We start from the raw sequence: 23,816 nt of genomic DNA on the forward strand, positions 1-23,816 counted from the left end.
CTCAAATAATGATTCTCCCTCATTCACTAATAGGTACCTTTTAAGGACAATGTATAATCTTTACAAGATTATCTTTTATTATGATGAGATAATCCCGTTACCCCTTAACATTTTCTACCAATACCTTAAGTAAACTCTCAAATACAGAAATGAGAAAATGAAACAAAAAAAACCTCTCAAAGGTAAGTATACGAAGTTTAAGTACTCACAAATACAATTAAACACTTATACGATGAATAACAAATGAATTTAGCAAGTGCTTGCGAAAGAAAGATGAGTATAAAATGGAAGATTGAATATTTGTTTTTTTATCTTTGTAAGTTTGTTTATTTTCTTCATTGGAGTGTTATTGGACCTTATGTAGATCCTCTTGTTGATTTGTAGGCTGTAGCCGCTTGATGTTGCTGGGGGGGATTTTCTAGTCGTTGAGAGCATTAATTCCGTGAATTAATGATAATCTATAAGCATATAGGTATCGATATCCTAAAGAGTGGTATTTATACTTTACACAAAAATAGTCGTTAGAAATGATTGGGTACCAATATCTTCAAGGCAAGTACTGATACCTTAAGAACATGTATTGATACCTTGCTTCCCTATTTTGAAAATTTGATTATTGACTTCCAATATACAAATACCTAGAGCCTAGGTATTGATACCTCAAGGTATGGTATCGATACTTTACCCTTCTAGATTGTATTTTTGACCACTGACTTGCAATGATCGATATATCAGTCTTAGTGACAGATATCAATACCTTGATGCATGGTATCAATTTTTTACCCTTCTTGAAATTATTTTTGGCTACTACTTAAAATGTACTAATACATCAAATTTGGGAACATATATAGATAATACTTTACCCTTTAAAAAATATTTTTATTACAAAATTACGATATATCGATACACCAATCATGAGAATAAGTATTAATACCTTAATACATGGTATCTATAATTAACCTTTGAAAGCTTGGATGACACTTTAAATAAATTTGGAAGGGTCTTGAGAGTAGTTAAAACAATTTTGAAGCTTGAAAGCATTCTAGAAACTTATTTTGAGTTTTATAAGTTAAAATTATCAAATTAATATTCACTTATTTGATTAATGGGTTGAATTTTATTAAAAAATTGAAAATAAAAAGTAACAAATATTTTACATTAAATTTAAGGAATAAGTACTCTAAATAATTTTATGAGATGTGTGAATTGAAACTTTTTTTTTTAAATTCATGGAAGATCAATAAATCAATTATAATATCAAAATCCATTGTTCACACCTTTCTTTTGGTGCAACATTGTTCACATTTCAGCGATAATAATTTATTCAGCAGCATAGTTCATGCTCTCTACTTTTACTTTTTAAAAGGAAAAATTAATTTAAAAGAAAATGATGAGTCGGGCTGCTGAAATTTAGTTCGATTGATATGTGTATTATTGTTAATACGTAAGGACGTAAGTTCGAGTGCGCTTAAGCTCATTATCCTCCAATTTATAAGTTTGGGGACTATAGGTAGTTCTAGGCATTGGATTAAAAAAAAACAGATATGATCATAACCTATAATGAAATTCTTTAAAAAAATATATGGAACGATCCCTTCAAATACTAGAATTTTCATTTTCTTCTATTAAATAAGTCGTTTTTTTTTCTCTCTTATTATTATTATTATTATATAAATAGTCACCCAACTATTAACATGTTTCTGTTTTGGCCATCTACATTTAATTTTTATTATTATTTAAGTCTCTAATGTTATTGAAATTTAATATTTTGTCACTCATCGTTAAATTATTAATGGAGTGCTGATGTGACCTTTTCATTGCCATAGTAACAAATTTAGTCTTCTAATATTTACAACTTTTATATCACCAAGAAAACTTTTGAATAGTTCAATAATTATTTTATAACTTTTGAAGTTAAATGATCAAAAAGTAAATTTACTAATAATTTAATAATCTTGGGTGCAACTTTTTAATAACTTTTAAATTTTATTAAGGCATAATAATTTATTTGGTTCTCCAACTTTATAAAAAAGCCATTTTAACTCTCTATTTAATTTTTTGTCTCTTTTAACCATTGAATTTGTTTTGTTGGTTAAATCATCTCAAAATGGATGGAAAAGTTATCATTTTGTTAACTTTGATGATGTGGCATCCACGTAGTAATTTATGTGTATGTCATATAATCAATTAATTAATTTTTGAAATTAAAAATTTAATAAAAAATTAACTTATCCATCATTTAGGTGATTTGACAAATAGAATAAATTTAAGGATTAAAAATAAAAATCAAATAAAAGACTAAAATAATTTTTTGTAAAGTTGGAGGTCCAAATAAGTTATTATTATTTTATTAATTTCTTTTGAGTTTTGGACATATTCTCTTCAACTTGAATTTTTTTGGACAGTTGTAAATTGTTTTCCAAATGTAATCCATCCTTAATTCAGGATTAAATTAAACTTAGGACAAAACTAATTAATTTTTAGTAAATTATATGAAAAGGAAAAATCATAATAAAAATACGATTAATGCAATTCAAACTCAAATTATACGAAATGGTAAACATCCTAATTATCAAGTTAAGGGTCTGTTTGATTGCCGGTAAAATATTTTCCGTAAAATGATTTCGGAAAATGTTTCACTTTTTCGTAAAATGATTTCTTGGAAAATATTTTTCGGTGTTTGATTGAATCATGTAAAATATTTTCATTTGTTTGGCGATTTCGAAATATTTTTCAAAAAATTGTTTTACATATATTGATATATATTAATAAATTTTATATTTTAAATTATTTTTACATATATTGCAATGATTTATTTATAAATTATAATAATACTCAATTATTAAGCTACAATATTAATCGTTATAAATTGAAAAAAATTAATATCAAATAAATTATATGTAATTGTGTTAAAAAACAAGTATTGAATAATTAAAAAACAAGTTCTTGGAAAATCGATAAATGAAGCAATTTTTACGGAAATGAAGGAAGGAATGAAGGAGGCGATAGAGAGGAGAGCACGGAAAATGTTTTACGGAAATTGAAAGGGTAAGACATTTTTCCTAAAATGTAACCCATTTTCCCTTATTTTGGAGTTCATTTTCCAAATGGAAAATGTTTTCCGCCAATCAAACGTTGGAAATAATTTTCCAGAAAATCAATTCCTTCAATCAAACAGAACCTAACATACGACTTAAACCTAAAGGGCAGTTAACACTATAAATATCATACCAACTCAGGGTTGAACTTTAAGACTAGTTTAAACATTGAATAAAACATCTTACTTTTCCTTTCACAATTAAAATCAACCACGTAATCAAGCTGGGTGGATTTGAATCCTTCCAATCCCAGCTCGGTTCAAGAAAAAAAAATTCAACCGGACGGTCGGTGGAGTCAACTGTCAAGTCTGGCTAGCTAGCTATCAGTGTAGAAAGAAAAAAAGTATATAAATAAATAAAGTGAAAATTATAATAATAATAACAACAACAAATAAATTAAGGGAAACTGCCAGCAAAGTCAAGGCTCCGAGTTTTCACTTTCATCATACGCTACGCGCCCTTTAAGTTCTCTTAATCTTCGCATCTTTCGCCGGCTCCACCGTCTCAGATCTCCGGCCCAACTGTTTCGCTCACTCTCTTATTGGACTGATCGAAGTCCAAGTGCTTCTTCACTTTATCGGCGGCTATTTTCAGGTTATATTTTCTTTTATTCTATACTTTTATTTTTTGTATTTTCTTTGATTTTTCTCTTCGTCTTTGATACTAATTGTAGCTTTAGATTAACATTTAAGCGGATCGGTAACGCTAATTAATTTACGGATTTGCTGAGTGTTTTTTGGGAAATTATGATAAAAGAAAACGGGATTTTGAGTTTTGGCTGTTAGATTTTACCTTGTAAGTTACAGTTTGTTTGGTTAGTGGTTGATCTGCTTGATTAAGTGGTAGATGGTTTAACTTCGAGAAGTGTTTTTCAACGTTGTGCTGAGAAGAGATTATTGAAAAGAATTTGTGATCGTATCTGGATTTTGAGCTACTTTGGAACTGAATTATTGTGCTGGAAAACTTTTAGGTGGAAAAGTTGGTCAAATTCTAGGTTTGTGCAATTTCTTTTTCTTCTTTTTTGTGGTTTTACTAGCAGTTTACAGCGGCTAATTTAACGTTACTAAACTTTATATCCAATATGTTTACATGCATGTGCAATTTCAAGTTGGTTCTGACTTCTGAGTAAGAATTTCCCGTGGTATCATTGAATTTTTGCTTATGCCAGGCTGCATTTATATGATGAAATGAAAGGTCTAATTTACCCTATCTCTTGTTTCTTTGGGGATATCATGCGTAATAATGAAATGCTACAATCCGTGAGTTTACAGAATTTATCATCATTTGCATTCCTAGAGGGTTCTTTTTTTTTGGTTCTTTCACATGCCATGTTCAATATCTTGAATGGGAGTCTTCAAATGATATGGGAGACTGCTTTGGGGAAATATATTTAGATTTAAGACAAAAATCAGATGAAGCAAATATGTTCTGTGGTATAGAAGACTTAAGATATGCATCAGATGGACATTTGGTTTGAGACAATCCAAAGGTTTTCATTTACATACGAGCCTCAAACTCACACATAGTGGAAAAACCAAATGCATTTTGCTTCTACTTTTTTTGTCCTGTGCTCTTCCTATATGTACTTTGACCTGACAATTTTGGATACAGTACGAAAATGTGACATGGCCATAGAATGTCTAATAGACATGAAAACAATGAAATAAACACAATATTACATTTTCAAACACAACTAACATGACACAGTTAATTCATGTATCATATTTGTGTTTATGATTTAACACATTTAATAATTTGTGTTTACACGATTCAGATGAGAAAAATGAGACAAGACACACCTACATGGATTTCTAGATTTATTTGTAATTTTGTTGTATTGATTTGCAGCTTCTATACCTGCAAGACATGTAAAGCATGGTGTGGTTAAGCTGTCCCCCCCCCTTTTTTTTTTCTTTTAACATTTATACTTACTTACATGCTTCCTTGGATTTCTAGATTGGTATTTTACAAATTAGAGATAATTGTCAAAGGATAGAGCCATGAGTTGTTTTGGCTGTTGTGAAGAAGATAATATCCACAATGCCACAGACAATGGAGGCCAATACATGGTTAAAAACTCAGCAGGTAATCCTTTGGTTGAATTTTGCATCAGCCTCTGTGTACCGTGAACTAGTTTAATGAAGCATAATATGTAGGATGGCATGAACTTCTTTGGTGCTTATGCTCATAGTCAGTTGTTGTTAAATTGTAGTTTGTTTATTAGCTTTAATTTTATTTTCCTATAAAAAAATTATTTTGCTTGATTTTTGTTAGAATGATATCTACACATGTATGTGCTATTTTCTTCAACCTAATTTTTTTTACTACTCATACTTGATATTGATGCATGTTTGACTCTATCTTTTGAATGTTATGTCTGGGTATGCTTTGTGCTCACTTTACACTGAATCTGTTGGTCTAATCTAGGCTGAATTTTTCCACAGGAAATTTTGGGGGTTACCATACATCTGAAACTGCATCGAAGAGTGCTCAAACCGTGAAGGTTCAGCCTATTGAAGTCCCTGCTATTCTGGCAGATGAATTGAAGGAAATCACAGATAACTATGGTAACGATGCTTTGGTTGGAGAAGGTTCATATGGTCGAGTTTATTATGGAGTTCTTAAAAGTGGAGAGGCTGCAGCGATAAAAAAGTTAGATGCCAGCAAGCAACCAGATGATGAATTTTTAGCCCAGGTTCAGTCGACAGCTATAATTCATTGCATTTATCACATCCTGATATAATTTTAGAGTTCCATATTTATATCCACTGATGTTTGGATTTTCAGGTTTCCATGGTATCAAGGTTGAAGCATGAAAACTTTGTTCAGTTGCTTGGTTATTGTGTTGATGGGAATTCTCGTATACTTGCCTATGAGTTTGCTTCTAATGGTTCACTGCATGATATTCTCCACGGTATGCATGATGATGCTTTGTTCATTGCTCCTGCTAACCATATATAGGAATGTAACAATGCTTGAAGGAAAGATCTCTTCATGATGTTGTTATAAAAAGTTTCTTCCTTTATTGACAACAAAATATCTGGTTTGTGATTTTTATGTTGTGCTGTTAATATTGCAAGATTATTATTCCTTTGATGCAGGGAGAAAAGGTGTTAAGGGAGCTCAGCCAGGCCCTGTTCTGACATGGGCACAAAGAGTGAAAATTGCTGTAGGAGCTGCAAAAGGGCTTGAGTACTTGCATGAGAAGGCTGATCCTCACATCATTCATCGTGACATAAAGTCTAGCAATGTGCTCATATTTGATGATGATGTGGCAAAGATTGCAGATTTTGATTTATCTAATCAGGCTCCTGATATGGCAGCCCGTCTTCATTCCACTCGTGTACTTGGAACCTTTGGTTATCATGCTCCTGAGTAAGTTATCTGTTATATTTATTTTGTCGAACTTAAATAGTGTATTGAACTTTGGTACCTAAAATGAAGTAGATTTTCATATGATTACTGAGATGTTTCAGGGAACAAGCATAAAATATCTAAAATTTCTTCTTATTTATAGCTTGATTTAAGATAGAATGCCTTGAAAATTGACTGTTTTTTGGCAGATACGCGATGACAGGGCAATTAAATGCCAAGAGTGATGTATACAGCTTTGGTGTTGTGCTGCTGGAGCTTTTGACTGGAAGAAAACCTGTTGATCATACTTTACCCCGTGGACAGCAAAGCCTAGTGACATGGGTACTCTTCTGCAACTTGTTTCCGTATATCCAGCCTCTGTTTCATTGTTAAACTTTTCAGGCATGGCTGATTAATGAGAGCTTTGAATTCTGTTAGGCTACACCAAGACTTAGTGAAGACAAGGTTAGGCAGTGTGTTGATCAAAGACTACGAGGAGATTATCCTCCCAAGGCCGTCGCCAAGGTAATAATATGCTTGGTTGCTCCCAATAATATCTGTTTTCTATTCACACCCACAATTTCCGTGTTATGCTAATATTTTAAAGAGGCTGCATCAAACCTTGTTTTAACCTTAAACCTATCCTGGCCAGATGTTTCCTTTGGTATGCTCACTGAATGCCAATGTGATCTGTCATGTATGTATGCCTAAAGCAGTTTGTTGTTCTGATTGCAGATGGCTGCAGTTGCTGCATTATGCGTGCAATATGAAGCTGATTTTAGGCCAAATATGAGCATCGTTGTCAAAGCTCTTCAGCCACTGTTGAATGCCCGGCCTGGACCTGCTGGTGAAACACCAAGCACATAAATATGCGTATGTCCTTCGTTCTCCCACTCTTTCTATCTCTGTTCTGTCTGTGTGCGCAGAAGTGTTCACGCAATCAAGCATCCAGAATTTATAATGAGGGGATAAATTTTAGAAGGTGATGATAATTTGTTTATTCAGAGTGCCGTATGCATCTATTATATACTCGTATTCGATTTGTTCATAACGTGAGGTGTTCTTTTAATTATTATTGTTATTATTATTTTTTAGGTTCTTGCATATATATGTTGATGGTCTTCTTGTATCTTTTTTTGTCTAAATTTAATCATAACCTTATCTTCCTTTCATGAAACTGTTAGCTTTTCCTTTTTCTTTTAAATGGTTATGCATCTTTGATTGCTCGGATTACAAGAAATCACCATGAATGAAAGAATATATTATGGACAAGCTAGATTGTACCCGAACTGAGCTGAGTTCAAGCTATAAAAAGTTGAGGGAAGTGTTGTTTGGGACCGAATTCAAACTTTTATGCTCACAATATAATGCTTTTGCCCTGCCAAGTTGATGTTTTTGTTATCCTAATTAACAAGTAAAAAAGTTAAAATGGGTTCAAGTATAATTTAAAGTTGAATTCGAATAATCAGTATTTTATTTACAGTTGTTGTAATCTTATATACAAAGCAACCTATGTTTGGCATTTGTTTTGATAAGTCAATATGTATTATTTTCTACATTAAGTAATAAGTAATAAGTAATAAGTAAGTCTCTGTTTACTTATAATTTTCTACATTTTTTGTAGAAAAAAATCTATGTATTATTTTTTATGGTGGACTATCAAATGTGTTTAAAAATTAAGCTGTTGAAAATATTATTTTCAATTATTGAATTTTTTAACACTTTATCAAACCAGGCTTAAGTATATTTAGTTATGACAATATTTTTATGAAAATTGTAATTATATTATTTAAATTAAAATTTCCATCACCATCCTAGTCAATTTATTTTCTCGCAAAATAGTAAATAATTGTTTTATTTATTACTAGAATATGTGAAAGCATGAAGGAAGTCCCTATACTTAGGGGTGAATTGCATTTCGACCCCTCTTGTAAAAATGGGTAAATGAGCCCTTATATATTTCGAAACGTGCAAATTAGCTTCATCGCTAAATTTTATTTGTTAAATGATGACGTAGAACGTTAATTTAAATGGTTAATTACTAATTTGGCCCCTGAATTATAGCTAAAATATCATTTTGATTTTTTAAATTTCTTAACAATAGTTCTAAAAAATTAAAATAAATATAAATTATTAAAATATTAAAGATTATGTTAAAATATTTTTAAAATAAAAATTTCTAAAAATTCAAAATATATATGTAAAATATCTAATTTTTTAAAAATTTATTAAAATTTCAAGTCGAAACCAAAAACCAAGTCTTTTTACAAGACTTTCTTCCTATTTTACAAAACCCAGAAAATAAATAAAAAATTATATGCTTGTTCAAGCCATTAATACATAAATAAAAACTTGATTGAAGCAAAAACAAAAATTTTCTTTTTTAGAGTACTCACTTTCATATCTCCTAATGGTGTGTAGCACCGTTATAAAATTTCGATTACTCTTTTTCACATCCCCTTGGTTATTACAAAATTTCCCATTTGAAGATCTTATTGTTTAATACCCTAAGAAGCTTTGATCTTTAAATTGCTAGGTTTAACAATTTTTGGCTCTTAAAATTTTAACATAAATTTCTAGGTTCTGAATAAGGATCCCGTTAGAATTTTTAATTTAAAATAAAACCCCAAAGCCATCAACACATCTCTAGAGGTAGAGAAGCAGTGAAAGGAGCTCATTGTCTTCATCTTCTTCTTTGTTGCCAAACAGAGATGCAAAATCAAAAAAAATTGTTTACGGTAAATGTGTTGCTTCTTTAGTTTGATTGTATTTTAAAAGTAATAAAACTATGATTTTATTGAAATGGGTGTTTTTAAAGTTGCACCGGAGAGCGTTTTCAACAAGATTAATGTCTCATTGCATTAGATAGTTCTCATGAAATCGATAATTTTATTGAAAATGAAAAAGTTTTCCATTATTGAAAGAGAGCTCAATTTTTCAAAAAATAAAAATCATGATTCACCGAAAAAGAGCATATTTTAATGTAAGTTTTGGCTTTAATAAATCTAGATTTGATTTTGTTTTAACATAAATTTTAATATTTTTAATATATTTTAAACAATTTTCATAATTTATACTTATTTTTAAGATTATTTTAATATTTTAGAATTATTGTTAAGAGTTTCTTTTAAAAGAATTAAAATGATATTTTAGCTATAGTTTACGGACTAAATTAGTAATTAACCATTTAAATTAATGTTCCACGTCATCATTTAACAAATAAAAATTTAACCGAAGGACTAATTTGCGTTGTGAAATATATAAGAGTTAATTTACTTATTTTTTCGAATGTAAATCGAAATACAATTCATCCTTAAATACAAGGGTTTTCTTAATACTTTTACCCACTAGAATATGCTTGTTTATCACATTTCACTGAGTCTAATTAAAATTAAACATTAAAAATATTAAATTATTTTGAAAATGATTCTGCAAACTATGAAAAATAAAATATAAAATTTCAAATAATTAAAAATTGCATGTCATGAAAAAATAACTATAAAACAAATAAGATAAAATTTTAAGGTCAGCCTCAAGATTAAACTTAAATTCAGCTATATCCCATATATTATAAATAAGATAAAAATTAAAATTAACATATTAATAGTTAATGATATAATTTCTCCACTCCCAACCTATTATAAATGGGAGAATAATGCGTTTCAATTTACTCGAACGTAACATAAAATAGTTAATTTAAATTTTTTTATAAATGATAAGAATTATTAAAAAAATTAATTTACCTTACTGCTTTAATTTAAAGACATTTTTTATTATTAATAAACCCTCTAGTTTATGAAATTAAAAGAAAACAAAAAAATAAGCAGAATTGACAATTTAAACAATTAACCCACAACAATGTCAATTGGGAACAAAAGTAACACAAAAAAGGATGGGAGAAGAGAGAGAAGATTCGCAGAAGCTGAAGAAGATGGCGGCGGCTGCCTACGATTACGAGAACGACCCAAGGTGGGCAGACTATTGGTCCAATGTCTTGATTCCTCCTCACATGGCATCTCGCTCCGATGTGGTTGATCATTTCAAGCGCAAGTTCTACCAGCGCTATATCGTATGTTTCTTGTCTTTCTTTTTCTTTTTATAATAGTCCTATCAATTTGTGCTTTGGGTTTATTTAAGATTTCCGGTTTGTTTCTCTACGAATTTGGAATCTGGGTTTCTTTCTGTTTTGTGTTTGTCAGCTGATTAAGAGAGAATTTGCAATTTCACGTTGAAATTTTTTTTTGTAACCCTTGTTTATTGTGTTGTGTGTTGGTAGGTTAGAATTTGATGGTTGGAACTTTTGGTATATGGGCTTTTCTTTTTCAGCTCAAATCTTATTTTGTTGTTTTTCAATTTTGGAACTTGTGAATTTATATATGATTTCTTTGGTAACTTGAAAACAAAGCATCTATAGGTAGGGATGACATACGTCACTAGCCACTGCTTCGATTTAACACATTCATTTCTTCTTGAGATAGTTTTTGCTACTTCAGCCTTTAAATGTTAGCTATCACTTGACCCCTCAGGAAAAAAGCTATTGCGGTAAAAGTACTATGGAGGCCCTTGTACTAGTAGTCAGATTGCATTTTGCTCTCCCTACTTAAAAATTGGGCAAATTAGGCCCTATAGGTTAGATCAAAGAGCAAACTGGTCCTTCTATTAATTTCATCAATTTCTACGGTTAAAATTTGGTCCCTGTACATCAGCATGAGATACACATGACACGACACATGTCACTGTATGGTTATTTCGTTAGCCACAACAGTTTTTAACAGTACAAATGGATCAAAATTTTAACAAAAAGGACTAATTTACTTTTTGATCTAAAGTACAGGGACTAAGTTGCCCATTTTTTAGTAGAGGGGGCAAAATGCAATCTAATTCCTAGTACAGGGGCTTCCATGGTACTTTTACCAGCCATTGCTTAGTTTTTATTGCCTCAACATCATGATATGTGGAAGTACTAGGATTTGGACTAGTTCACCTTATGACCTTTTTTGATCACCTTTTGAATTTGATATTGAGTTTTGGAGCTGGGGACCATGCTTGATTTCTGCAAATCTTGAATTAGTTAACATAGTCATCAACAAATAAAAGATGTTAAAGAGTAGTAAGAGTATTCCCTAATATTTATTCCACTAAGGTGATTCCATTTTCTTTTATATTGTTTTACTTTAGTTCCTTCAATAGTACATGTTTTATTTTCTAACTATGGTAGTCCATTCCATTTCCACTGTTACCATTGTGGTATCAATGCCATTGGCTTCATGGTACTGGAATTGGGATATATGGACTGGGTTTGGTGTGGTTTGCAATATTGTTTTCATCCCTTTTATGGCTTTTATTAAATCAATTTGACTTAATGCAATATTGGATGAATTTGCTTGCTTCTTCTTCTGCTCAAAAGCTCTAATATGTCTTGAAGTACTTCTGGGTTAATTTCTTTCTTTCTTTTGCTACTTCCTCTATGCGATTTGCTTTTATTTTCTATAAAGTTGTTAAAAAAACAATAGTAAATGGTGGACAACAGGTTCATTATTTATTAAGAATGAAAACTTAGAGTGTAATACTACATCAATTCTAACATAATTTTTATAGATAACATGAAAACTATGCACTTTGTTCTTCAAATTCAAGGTTGCAATTACAATTGCTATTCTTCAATATATTATACATTTTGCATCTAAATGGACTTTATTAGAAAATGTTTCAAAAGCAAAAGAGCAAGAAAGCAACGAATAAACAATACCTAAAACTCTGTTATAAAGCAAAAGCTAATAGAAAGTAGCAAAGTCATGTTTTAAATAAGAAAATAACTAAAAGGTATCATCAAACCTAACATAACGATTCAATATAACTGTTGACTTATGTTTCTATTATCCTATTTGCATATGAAAGTTAAAGTCACAATGTCCCAAACCTAGGATCCCTCATTGATCCTTGCCCAAATTCCTTCCACTCTTACCATTCAAGTCCATGCAACTCATTTTGTAATTCTTTACATTGTATAGACATTTGGGTTTTACATTAAAACTAGTTTTCTGCAATTGGCTTTTCAAAACAAAAATCAAAGGATAGAAGCAACAATTGGATGTAATCTTAGTAATTTATAAAATGGTCTACATGCTTGAAAAATAGAATCAGAGGGAAGCTTTGTCCTATACCCCTTGATGGAACTTGTCTTGTCCGTTAATGTTGTTTACATGCAATTTCTTGCAATGATTAAGCTTTTATATCTATGTGTATTTCTATAACATTCTAGTACACTCACCTTTCAGTAATATTCTAGTATTGTTACATGACAACTCATATCTGATGATTTATGGGATATGTTTTATGAACAGGATCCTGACCTTGTGGTAGAGGCTATGTCATCATCAACACCATCTGCTTCATCATCAACCTCATCATCATCAGCGAATGAAAGCACTCGAGCACGCAATGCAGGTAAAAACTCGTTTTTGCCAATGAGGTCAGACAAAGAAGCTAATATTTGCACTAAATAACATAAAATTGTAGAATTTTTTGTATTTGCTCGTCCTTATTAATGAGCTGTTTCCTTCATTGAAATCAATCCTAAATTTGTAATTTAGGCTCAACCACTAGAAGTTCAAGGGCATCAGCAGCTGCCACTTCAAATACAACTTCTATGCGCTGGGATCGGCAAACAATACAATTTTCTGTCAATGCTTGGGTATACTACCTACCCTCACTCCTTTCTTTCTCCGACGTATTTGCATATTAGGAAGTGATGAGTAAAATGTGCATTGTATTTCCTGATTTATTCTTGCAATCTGTCTGTGAGAGACCACGAGTTGATTTTAACGAGTAATAAATCATTATGAAATTCTAAGCCGGCTGCTACCTTTCCTTTCCTGCCAATATATTTTGGTTACATTTTCTCTTGCAGGTTTTTATTGTGGCTGTGCTTGCCATCTTTCCACTTGTTACTAGAACTCTTTCTATTAGAGCATATCGACTGTCGTTCATGGGCACTGCTTGTTCCGCTCTATACTCTTTGTATGCACTATATGGGGTACACTTATTTCCACTAACTTATCATCCTTTTAATTTGATTTACTGAGGTTCTTCTCTTGAATCGAGTCTTTTTGTTTATGCAGATACCAAGGGCCTGTAATTTGCAGGCTATTCAAGTGTATTTTCAATCAATAATTACAACCAAAGATTTTATCTACTTTATCTACAGCCTTACATTTGTCACTTCTCATCTCTGCCTTAAATGTAAGCTTTCCTCTGTTCCTAAATAGTTTTAAGGAATTCTCTTTATCATTTAGTGTGATGAATCAATATTATTCTTTTCTGCAGTTGCTTTGATTCCCATTTTATGCCGAGCACTTGAACATGTTGCAAAGTTCTTAAGGCATAACTTCAATCGTTCTACCTTGTACAGGTAGATCTTTACTCATATATGTATAAACCATCTGCTATGACAGAGTGCTGATTTATTTTATCCTTTATTATTTTAATTAATTATCAGACTATTAACATTATAGTAAAATTCAGTTAATTCATTGATGATATTCTTCAAATGAAAATGCTTGACTCTCAGATGGACAGAAATCACATGCTATTTTTTCCTCCTGTTGTTTTCGTTCTTTTTAAGAGTATGTTATGATCATTATTGTTATTTTTTTCCCATTTTAATGTTATAAACATGCTCTTTCATAGATGGGGGTGGAGAGATTTGAATCCATAACCTCCTTGGGTCTCGCCTTGTCTTTCCATCCCCTAGGCCTTTGCTTCAGTGGCTTGTTATCCTTATTACTTGGTAACACAAAATAATGCTACACTTCAATTCGAGTAAAACAACGTTCTTAGTATTACATACCATTTAAGATGATAGGACAGTAGCGTTTTGGCACTGTAAGGAAGATTTTACACAACTTTCGCAGAAGGTAATGGTACTAATGAAACGGAAAGCTTACCTTTCATGAATGTTAATCCGAAGTATTTATCCCCTTTTTTTTTCATCTTAACCAATTCCTCAGATGCAGAGTAGTTCAATTTGATTTACAACATTCTTTAATCTCAACCCAAAAATGGGTGAAACGAAATCCATGTCATTTGTGGATGTGCATGTCCGTACTTGAAGGTCTAATTGTCGATTCCTTTATTTATACTTTCTCCTTTTGTTTAAGCAGGAAGTATTTGGAAAATCCTTGTTTGTGGGTAGAATCGAACACCACTACTCTTAGCATACTCTCTTCACATGCTGAGATCGGAGTTGGCTTCCTTCTAATCATTTCTTTGTTCTCGTCAGCTTCCTATATCTTTTTACCATTTTTGGTTTATTTTTCATTTCTAAGCCAATAGATACTCCTCCTCCAGCTTTCATAGTTTGCTGAATTTTGTATTAAATTTTTCAGGTGGCAACGCAATATCATACAAACTTTCATGTACTGGCAGGTCTGTAATGCTTCTTTCTTCTGTCACCTCTTTTTTCTATTGGTTAACAATTGTCTGGATGGTATGATAGGTTGGTAGAGAACCCATTTTATGCATGCTGAAAACAGTGTTGGAATGGATGTCTTTAGACTAGGAAACGTATTGATCCTATCGTCCCCTTTTGCATGTTATAGCTTTTTGTATTATATGATCTTTATGCATTATTCTTGAAATCATATTTCAAGAATGAATGAATTAGGCTAAACCCCTTTTTCCCCTCTCTGACAAACAGCTATTAAAGCTTATGTACCGTGCTCCGGTTACAACTGGTTACCACCAAAGTGTTTGGGCGAAGATCGGGAGGATGGTTAATCCTCTTGTCCAGCAGTACGCTCCATTTTTGAACGGTCCGGTTTCTGCAATACAGCGATGGTGGCTCAGATAGGAAGTCAAAAATGGCCAATATGTAGATGAAGAGGAGGATGAATTGTTCTACACAAGGTTTAGTTTGCATCTCTTTTTTTTTTAGATTAAAAACTGATTTGGGATAAATGATGATGTGGCCATCTTGACTGTAGAGGATGGGGTTTAACATTTATTCAGCTAATTACAGCCTTCTCTTGTTCTTAACCTTATTAGACTTTTTTGTGTCAATCATTAAAATTGTGTTTTTTTTTGCCCTTTTTGATTTCATGGCCTTAAATTTAATAAATACAATGAAATTCATTTTTTTTCTTTTCTATTGAATATTATTTAATTTGCTTTTTTCATTAATTGAATTAGTTTTAACTGACTTGCAATACTAATTTAGAGATTGGGGTTGGCTCCTTTTCATTACTTTTTTTTGTCTATTATTATCCCATGCATATTAGGAGGATCCTAACCCCTATTTAGACCCTAACAAGGTAGACCCAGCAAAATTGATATTATTTCATTTTGATTAAATAAGATACATATTATAAAAATTAAAGGTATCTTAATTCTAGGGCCTAAATGAATCGAACTTGAACTTGAACGTACAAATTTTTGTTCATATTTGTTTGTTTATTTTTAAGCTTGTTCATGTTCAGTTTGTGTTTGTTGAGAATTTTAAATTTTTGTTCATGTTCGTTTAATTAAAGTTATGTGTGTTAATGTTCGTTTGTTTAATGTTCACAAATAATGTTAATAAATAATAAACAAACAAACAATAAATACATACACATTCATATATTGTTTAGATATAAAATAGTCAAATATAAATATTAATAATTATATTATAAATAAAAATATACAAACCAAGATAATTTTATTAATATATACTAACGGAACAATAAACGAGTTTTAAGATAATTTTATTAATATATACTAAAGGAATTTTTATAAGAAAATATCATTAATAAATAAACGAGTCAATAAACGAGCTTGTTCGTAAACATAAACGAACATAACACACCTCTCTGTTCGTGTTCGTTCGTTTATTAAACGAACATAAAAATTTTGTTCATACTTGTTTATTTAGCTTAATAAATAAACATAAACGAATGTTATATGAACGGTTTGTAAACAGTTTATCAAACGTTCTGTTCATTTACACCCCTACTTATTACATATGAAAAAAGATAAAATGTCATAAAATTTTGTAAAAGCTAAAATTTCTAATTAAAATAGATTATAAAATCAAAATAGGGATATTTTGATAAAACTTTTCAAAATGATAGTATCGTAATTTTTAGTCGAAATGTTTAATTAAAAAAAATCCTCAAAATTCGATTTCAAAATAAAAAGTAGGGTAAACTAAAAAAATAGTCACTTTTATTTGCCCCAGATTACATTTTAGTCACTTATGTTTGAAATATTACGTTTTAGTCACTTCTGTTATCATTTTGTTACGAAATAGTCACTTTGCAGTTAAGCTCCATTACCTCCCTAACGACAATCCTACGTGGCAGTCCAAATGGGTTTTAAATGCGAACTTGGATGTCCAACTGGGATAAGAATATTTTTTTCAGTCAAAATGGAAAATAAAATTAAAAAAAAAGAGACAAACGGTTTTTCTTTTTCAGTTCAAAGTGTAATTAATTTAAAATTTTTAATTAATTAAATTTATTTTATTAAAAACCTATTCTTGTCCTAGTTGGACATCCAAATCGGCATTTAAAACTCATTTGGACTGTCACGTAGGATTTCCATTAGGGAGATAACTGAACTTAATGGCAGAGTGACTAAAACGTAACATTTCAAACATAAATGACTAAAATATAATTTGAGGTACTATTTTTATAATTTACCCTAAAAAGTATATCCTTGTAAAATTGGATCAAATCTAAATTCAATAGTTGAATCTTTAAATATGAAATTATAAATTAATAACAAAATTATATTTTTACTTTTAAAAATTTATAATTAAATTTTAATCCCTATAAAAAATTATTTCACCGGCAAGTTATCATGAGATGACCACTTAAGTAGGCTTATAAGGCCCAAAATGAAGCCACGTAAGGGAATAGAAGCGATCCTCATCCCTTAGAACATTCTCAAACACAGCATATTCAAGCAAGTTTTTCACACTCAATTAAACAAAGCTTAAAAAACAAAAATGGCTGAAACCGAAGTAGCTCAAGTTCGTTTCGGCATCGTGGGATGTGCAAACATAGCAAGAAAAGTGGCCAGAGCCATTAACTTAGCCTCTAATTCCATCCTCCACGCCATCGCCAGCCGCTCCATAGACAAAGCAAAGCAATTCGCAAGTGACAACGGATTGGACCCAAGGGTCAAGATTTACGGGAGCTACGACCAACTGCTGGATGACCCGTCGGTGGATGCGGTGTACATGCCATTGCCGACTAGCTTGCACGTCCATTGGGCTGTCATGGCTGCCCAAAAAGGCAAGCATGTGCTGATCGAGAAACCGACGGCTCTTGATGTGGGTGAGCTTGATACAATACTTGAAGCATGTCAATCTAATGGCCTGCAGTTTATGGATGGGTCGATGTGGTTACACCATCCTAGGACTGTTAAAATGAAGGAGATGCTCTTTGATTCCAAGCTTTTAGGAGACATCAATTATGTAAGTTTTTTTGTTAAATTTATGAGATTCATTTAGAATTTGATTCCAGCTTCAAAAATTTTACAGGATGCCATATAGTAATAGCGACGAAAAGAGTGTAATTGTCACTATATATTAATGTACACTGAACTGAGTTGTTTATATTTTTCTGCATAAACTTGCTTTACTGACAAAACCATTTTGTCATTTTCAGTCCATTTATTTTTTGAATTTTAAAATGACAATATTGATCAAATGGTAATTGTTGAATTCGTTAAGTTTTGTTATTACCAAATTTTGACGCGGCAAATATATGAGATGTGTAATGTCGTGTCAGTTTTTTATTTTCACATATTGCTCACAGAAAAGGTCTACTATTGTTTCAGTTAAGAATGAAATTTCAAATTTCTAAAAGCATAAGAGATCAAATTTAAATGATACCATTTGTGCCAATATAGAGACTAAAATTGACCAATTCAAAAAGTATACGAGCTAAATTTATTAAATTATAGAGATTAAATCCAAGAATTGCGCACAATACGGGGACTAATAGCACAATTTTACCTATTTATTATATCAATCTACTAGTGGAATTTGTTGCTCTTTGGTTTTCAGATATACAGCACATCAACAACTTCAGCATCCCCAGAATTCTTTGAGAATGACATAAGAGTAAAAGGAAACCTGGATAGTCTCGGAGCATTGGGTGACCTTGGCTGGTACTGCCTCGGAGCTGTATTATGGGCCAAAAACTACCAGCTCCCAACCGTAGTCACCGCCCTACCGGACGTCACTACAAACTCCGATGGAGTCATCGTCTCCTGCTCAGCTTCCATTCAGTATAAAGAACCATCATCATCAGGAGCCACGACCAACGCAATCATTCACTGCTCTTTCCTCGCCGATACAACCATGGACTTGACCATAACTGGTTCCAAAGGTTCCTTGAATCTCAACGACTTCATCATCCCGCAACGAGAGAGCTCCGCATCGTTCGAGTTCACGTTGGGTGCAAAGTTTGTGGATCTTCATATCGGGTGGAATGTGAAGCCTGAGAGAGTAGTTGTGAATTGTGATGAGCTACCACAGGAGGGTTTGATGGTAAAGGAATTTACGAGGATTGTTGCGGGGATTAGAACAACACCTGGGGTGTTGCCGGATCCTAAATGGCCTGAGATTAGTAGAAAGACTCAGATGCTAGTGGATGCAGTGAAGAAATCTGTTGATCTTGGTTGTAAGCCTGTTTATTTTTGAAGTGATGATCTTGTGAGTATGTTTAGTGTTATTGAACATGTATAATACCAAAGCTTACCTATTCAGATATTTCCCCTTTCTTTTTAAAAAACTATAAACTCATCTAAGACTCAATAAAAAAATATAAAATATAATTGTTAAACTACGTCCAAGATCACTAAATTATTAATAAGTTTATATTTTGATTATTTAATTTCAAAAGATTATAAAATGGTCACTGAATTATTCAGAAATTTTCATTTAAATTATTGGACTATTAAAATTACAATTGTATAGCTTTCTCTGTTCGCACCAAATAAAACCTCTCATTCCCTTTTTCTTCTAAAGTTCAGATTTTGTTTTGTTTTATGAATTAGCTTTGAATGTCACAAATTTGCGAACTAAAATCCAAACAACTTTTTTCTTTGATCTCCAACACTGTCCATCATATCAACTTGGATCTAAGGTATGTTCTTCTACTCGTCGATGGTTATTGATCCACCATGATGATCGTTGAATCGTTACTTGGAGCTTGCTAGTTGGATTTTAAAGAAAAAGCTTAACAGTCCAGTGATTTAAATAACAACTTTCTAATAGTTGAGTGGCTTAAATAAAAACTTTCAAATAATTTGATGACCATTTTGTAATTTTTTGAAGTTGAGTGACCAAAACATAAACCTACTAATAGTTTAATGACCTTAAATGTAATTTACCCAAAATATTATGGGATTGAATAACAGCCCACCAATCATAAGAAAACACGTGACATACAAATATTCTCCTTAGATATCTCTCAAAAACTCCTCCCGACAAAGAATGAACACAACACTACCAAATTACAATCTCTCTCTCAATAATCTTTTCTCTTGTTTTCCAACTCTATCAGGGTAAGGCATAGAGTTAATCTAATAAAGATTTACATTAAATAATAATAATATAACTTATGAGTGTCTCCCTTAAATAATTCTCCAAAACCTTCATGACAAAGGGCAAACGCAACACCACCGAATTACACTCTCTTCTCCTCCTCCCTGTATATAGTCTTCCCTCTTCCTCTATCGAGTTAACTCGATGATATAATTTTACTCATTAACAAATATTATTATCAAAAAGTAAATAAGAGGAGAGTACAAATTTATAATTTTCACCCAAACAATTTACTTTATTTTAACACTTGAAAATTTCAAAAATCATTTTAGAAATTCCAAAATTTTATATATATATATATATATATTAGTTTGACCTCTCTCTAGATTTGCTTTGTCCTTTAAAATCCACACAATTATTAAAATAGTAATTGTATCACCATGTAATTACAAGTAATTTTAATTCCATAAATATATTTATTTTGCAAAATATAGCATTTTAAGAAAAAACAATTTTTAATTAAAAAAATATAACATAGCCTAAATATTGTATATAAGTTTGTATATTCTTCAACCCATCGATTGGTTGAATCAATGAAATCTTCTCGATAAATCTTCATAATGTTTTTGTTATTTCAAGTTTTTCAACACTTTTTTTCATTAATTTTAAGCTGCTAGTCGTACATTGTCTTATACATGTTAGCCTTGCACTACAGTTGTTCGATCACTCTCTCATCAAATTAATTCTTCAAACCCTTGGTTGATTCCTTTCCATTATCTTAATGTCAAAAAATAGAAAATAAATCACGTTAAAACAAATGGTGCATAATAGAATTAAAATATATAAAGTTAAAATAAGAAAAAATATAAAAATAAGGTTAAAGAAATTAAAATGCTCGTGTTTTGATTTATAATTACATGTTGTGTATCAGCATTTCTATAGGAATTTTTTTTATAAGTCTTCGTACATGCATAAAATAGAAGAAAGAATGGTGGACTTTTAATATTGATTTCGGATTACTTACACCAGTGAAAAAACTTAGTGATTTTACACCTTCTATGACTTCTAATACAATTAATATTTTAACAATCTAACAGTTGAAATTATCAAGTCGTTTGTACTTGTCATGTAAGTAAAATTTTAAATCGATATGATATCTCTATCATATTGATCTAATATATTGTCTATATTAATATATATTTTTTTGGTACTTCCTTAGAATTTTTTGTATTTCCTCACTTTTTTGGTATTTCCTCATAATTTTTGGTATGTAACACTCCATACCTGGCTCGATCACCAGGTCTGATCTACAAAATGTCACATTCATTGCCGGAGCAACTACGATCAAATTACATTCAAATATTACCATTACACAGTTAACTACAAGTAATATAAGCATTAGATACAATTTATATTCATTCTCAGGTCTCACACAAGGTTACGAAAGCTCTATTACTAACCTAAGATCGATTTGGGACTAAACTGTAATATTAACAAAATTCTAGGTTGACATTGCGACGTCGGGAGTTCCTCGTCACGAAGCAACATACTGACTTAGCTCCTCGTTGCAACGACCCATACTCGACGTCCTGTCGTGGCATGGTGACTTGATCTTGTCGCGATGTAACATATTGTTTCTACATATTACAAACTAATCAATTCACAAATCATAACACATTTTTCAGCCAAAATCATATCACTAATGGATTCATTTTCAAATCATAAAACCTTTCTAGCACATATACATTCCATTCATTTCATCATTTTCATCCAATTACCTAAGTTACTTCTCTAAACTAACCATTAAACTACTTGTCAAAAGAATACATGCATATATACATACATTACCATTTACAATAGCAACCATATCACATTTTATACACTAGCTAATATTGTGACAATCTAAGTTGCTCAAATCAAACAATAGTCACTTTCAAAATACCAATTCTAAGTCCAAAAGTTCATAAGTATCATGCTATGCCAAAATTTGACTCAACCTAGGTACACGTCATACTTAAAACAAAATGGAAACTTTATTGAGTTGGAGACCGCTTGCTGGATGTTGGATTTATTGCTCGAACACTTGGAAATCTACTATACTTGCGCACGAAGAAAACAAATCGTACACTGAGAAAATACACTTGGTGGTATTTCCATAATTTAAGCCAATGCAAGACAAGTTTAAAATTATTGCATACAATTAAACCTACTGAAATTTTACAATCAAATCTTACATAGTTGCATACCAAATACTTCTATTATCATAGTAACTTGCATATGATCATCTTTACATGTCAATACATTAATATGTACTTAAAACATACTATTTCTCATTCATTTCACAATAACTTAACCAATTTATATTATCATGTATAGTTACTTATACTTATTCATTTCCATTACTACATATAAACACATAAGTTCCATTCATATTTAGTACTCAACCATTTCCAAGCCTATTGACTCGTTATTGCTCCATCATCCCCCAGGGCTTGTTTTTAGCCTATTTGCATAGTCTTTCACAGGCTATTTCATATCACATTTCATATGTATGCATTTATACCAAATCAATTCACATTTCATTTCAATCTATCAGACAACCAAATCATGTTTATATAATCCTATTAACTTGACTCGAATTTCAAGACGAATACATGGATTAGTCAATCTGCATCTTAATCTGACACCGTAGTGCATCATCGGATCAACTGAACGAAGTATACTGGCACCTATAGTGCATCATTGGACAAGTCGAAGGAATTATACTGGCACATAAGGTGCATTATCGGATGAACCGAAGCGATTATACTGGCACATAGGTGCATTGTCGGATAAATCAAAGCAAATATTTTGGAACACGTAAGTGCATCATCAAATGAATCGAAACAAATATACTGGAACAGCAGTGCATCATCAGATAAACTGAAGTAAATATATTGGCATACAAAAGTGCATCATCGGCTAAATCGAAGTATAAACCCGTACAGTTAATAAGGTAACCAATTTCCAATTTCATCACATAGTTCAATTTACATTCCATCATTCTCAACTCATAATCAAATCACCATTCCAATACAACATATAACACATTTCAACTCAATTTTATACCAAGTACCACATATCAATTAAATCATACTACTTTCTATTTTATTCAATTTAATCCTCTATCTCGATATACCATATCAATCACCATAATTTAACTCATACAAGCATTATATACTCACCTCATTATTCAATCATGCAATTTAACAGGAATATATAATAATTATATTGATCTCGGATTAGATAAATACAAACTGGGGGTCCCACGTCACTCGTCAACAACTCTCGCTTTTGCTTTTCCTCTCGATGGTTCTGCATCCACGTTAGATACGAATAGTCACCAAACATATCATACAATCAATTTCCAGTCAATTCATAACCAATTATCAATTTACATATACTTTTCAATTTATTCAATTTAGCCCCTAAAATCGAGACAAATGTAACTTTCAACTTAAGGCTTCGAATTAAAATCCAATTTCACCAAAATTTATTAGAGACTTTCTAATTTCTATTCCTATCAACATTTCATAATTTTTTTATTTTATTCAAATTGGTCCCTAATGTATGAAACTAACAACTAAGCTTTACAATTAAGTCTTTTTCTTAAACAAAGCTTCATTTCTAACAATTCCGCACCAATTCATTCGATTCTCAACAATGAAAACTTTCAAAAATTTTAACAATTTTACAAATTAGTACATGGGCTAGCTAAGTCCAACTCCCATGATTCAATTTCCATAAAATAAAATAAAAAAACTAAAAACTTACTTGCAATTAAGGGTCGA

General features: G+C 31.2%; 3 protein-coding genes across 4 annotated transcripts; all 3 read left to right on the plus strand.

Annotated features, from left to right (window-relative positions):
* Positions 1 to 3,476: 3,476 nt before the first annotated feature.
* On the plus strand, positions 3,477 to 7,629 carry LOC105790389 (pto-interacting protein 1). Of its 2 annotated transcripts, XM_052635047.1 has the most exons (9): positions 3,477 to 3,692; positions 4,947 to 4,976; positions 5,055 to 5,183; positions 5,543 to 5,793; positions 5,886 to 6,012; positions 6,200 to 6,473; positions 6,662 to 6,794; positions 6,891 to 6,977; positions 7,188 to 7,629. In XM_052635047.1, the coding sequence occupies exons 3-9, from the start codon at positions 5,099 to 5,101 to the stop codon at positions 7,317 to 7,319; spliced, it is 1,089 nt and encodes a 362-aa protein (XP_052491007.1). In that variant the 5' UTR covers positions 3,477 to 3,692; positions 4,947 to 4,976; positions 5,055 to 5,098; the 3' UTR covers positions 7,320 to 7,629. The 2 variants fall into 2 exon arrangements, with proteins under 2 accessions (XP_052491007.1, XP_012473418.1); XM_012617964.2 differs by lacking the exon at positions 4,947 to 4,976.
* Positions 7,630 to 10,307: 2,678 nt separating this feature from the next.
* Positions 10,308 to 15,538, plus strand: LOC105790390 (uncharacterized). The gene is made up of 9 exons (XM_012617965.2): positions 10,308 to 10,521; positions 12,797 to 12,899; positions 13,046 to 13,146; positions 13,363 to 13,488; positions 13,574 to 13,694; positions 13,779 to 13,863; positions 14,615 to 14,728; positions 14,840 to 14,879; positions 15,151 to 15,538. Exons 1-9 carry the CDS (start codon positions 10,345 to 10,347, stop codon positions 15,301 to 15,303), a joined length of 1,020 nt encoding a protein of 339 aa, XP_012473419.1. The 5' UTR covers positions 10,308 to 10,344; the 3' UTR covers positions 15,304 to 15,538.
* Positions 15,539 to 17,334: 1,796 nt separating this feature from the next.
* On the plus strand, positions 17,335 to 19,209 carry LOC105790393 (uncharacterized oxidoreductase At4g09670). The gene is made up of 2 exons (XM_012617967.2): positions 17,335 to 17,907; positions 18,502 to 19,209. The coding sequence occupies exons 1-2, from the start codon at positions 17,437 to 17,439 to the stop codon at positions 19,138 to 19,140; spliced, it is 1,110 nt and encodes a 369-aa protein (XP_012473421.1). The 5' UTR covers positions 17,335 to 17,436; the 3' UTR covers positions 19,141 to 19,209.
* The last annotated feature ends 4,607 nt before the right edge of the window (positions 19,210 to 23,816 follow it).

This window comes from Gossypium raimondii, chromosome 8 (assembly GCF_025698545.1).
Source record: "Gossypium raimondii isolate GPD5lz chromosome 8, ASM2569854v1, whole genome shotgun sequence".
Lineage (NCBI taxonomy): Eukaryota > Viridiplantae > Streptophyta > Magnoliopsida > Malvales > Malvaceae > Gossypium > Gossypium raimondii.

Bases quoted from the DNA above. Each gene is read 5' to 3' on its own strand.
- LOC105790393 (XM_012617967.2), top strand. From the start codon at position 17,437: ATGGCTGAAACCGAAGTAGCTCAAGTTCGTTTCGGCATCGTGGGATGT. The intron at 17,908-18,501 runs GTAAGTTTTTTT...TTTGGTTTTCAG, and splicing joins TTTTAGGAGACATCAATTAT to ATATACAGCACATCAACAAC.
- LOC105790389 (XM_052635047.1), top strand. From the start codon at position 5,099: ATGAGTTGTTTTGGCTGTTGTGAAGAAGATAATATCCACAATGCCACA. The intron at 5,184-5,542 runs GTAATCCTTTGG...ATTTTTCCACAG, and splicing joins CATGGTTAAAAACTCAGCAG to GAAATTTTGGGGGTTACCAT. The intron at 6,795-6,890 runs GTACTCTTCTGC...GAATTCTGTTAG, and splicing joins AGCAAAGCCTAGTGACATGG to GCTACACCAAGACTTAGTGA.
- LOC105790390 (XM_012617965.2), top strand. From the start codon at position 10,345: ATGGGAGAAGAGAGAGAAGATTCGCAGAAGCTGAAGAAGATGGCGGCG. The intron at 12,900-13,045 runs GTAAAAACTCGT...TTTGTAATTTAG, and splicing joins CACTCGAGCACGCAATGCAG to GCTCAACCACTAGAAGTTCA. The intron at 13,864-14,614 runs GTAGATCTTTAC...TTGTTTAAGCAG, and splicing joins AATCGTTCTACCTTGTACAG to GAAGTATTTGGAAAATCCTT.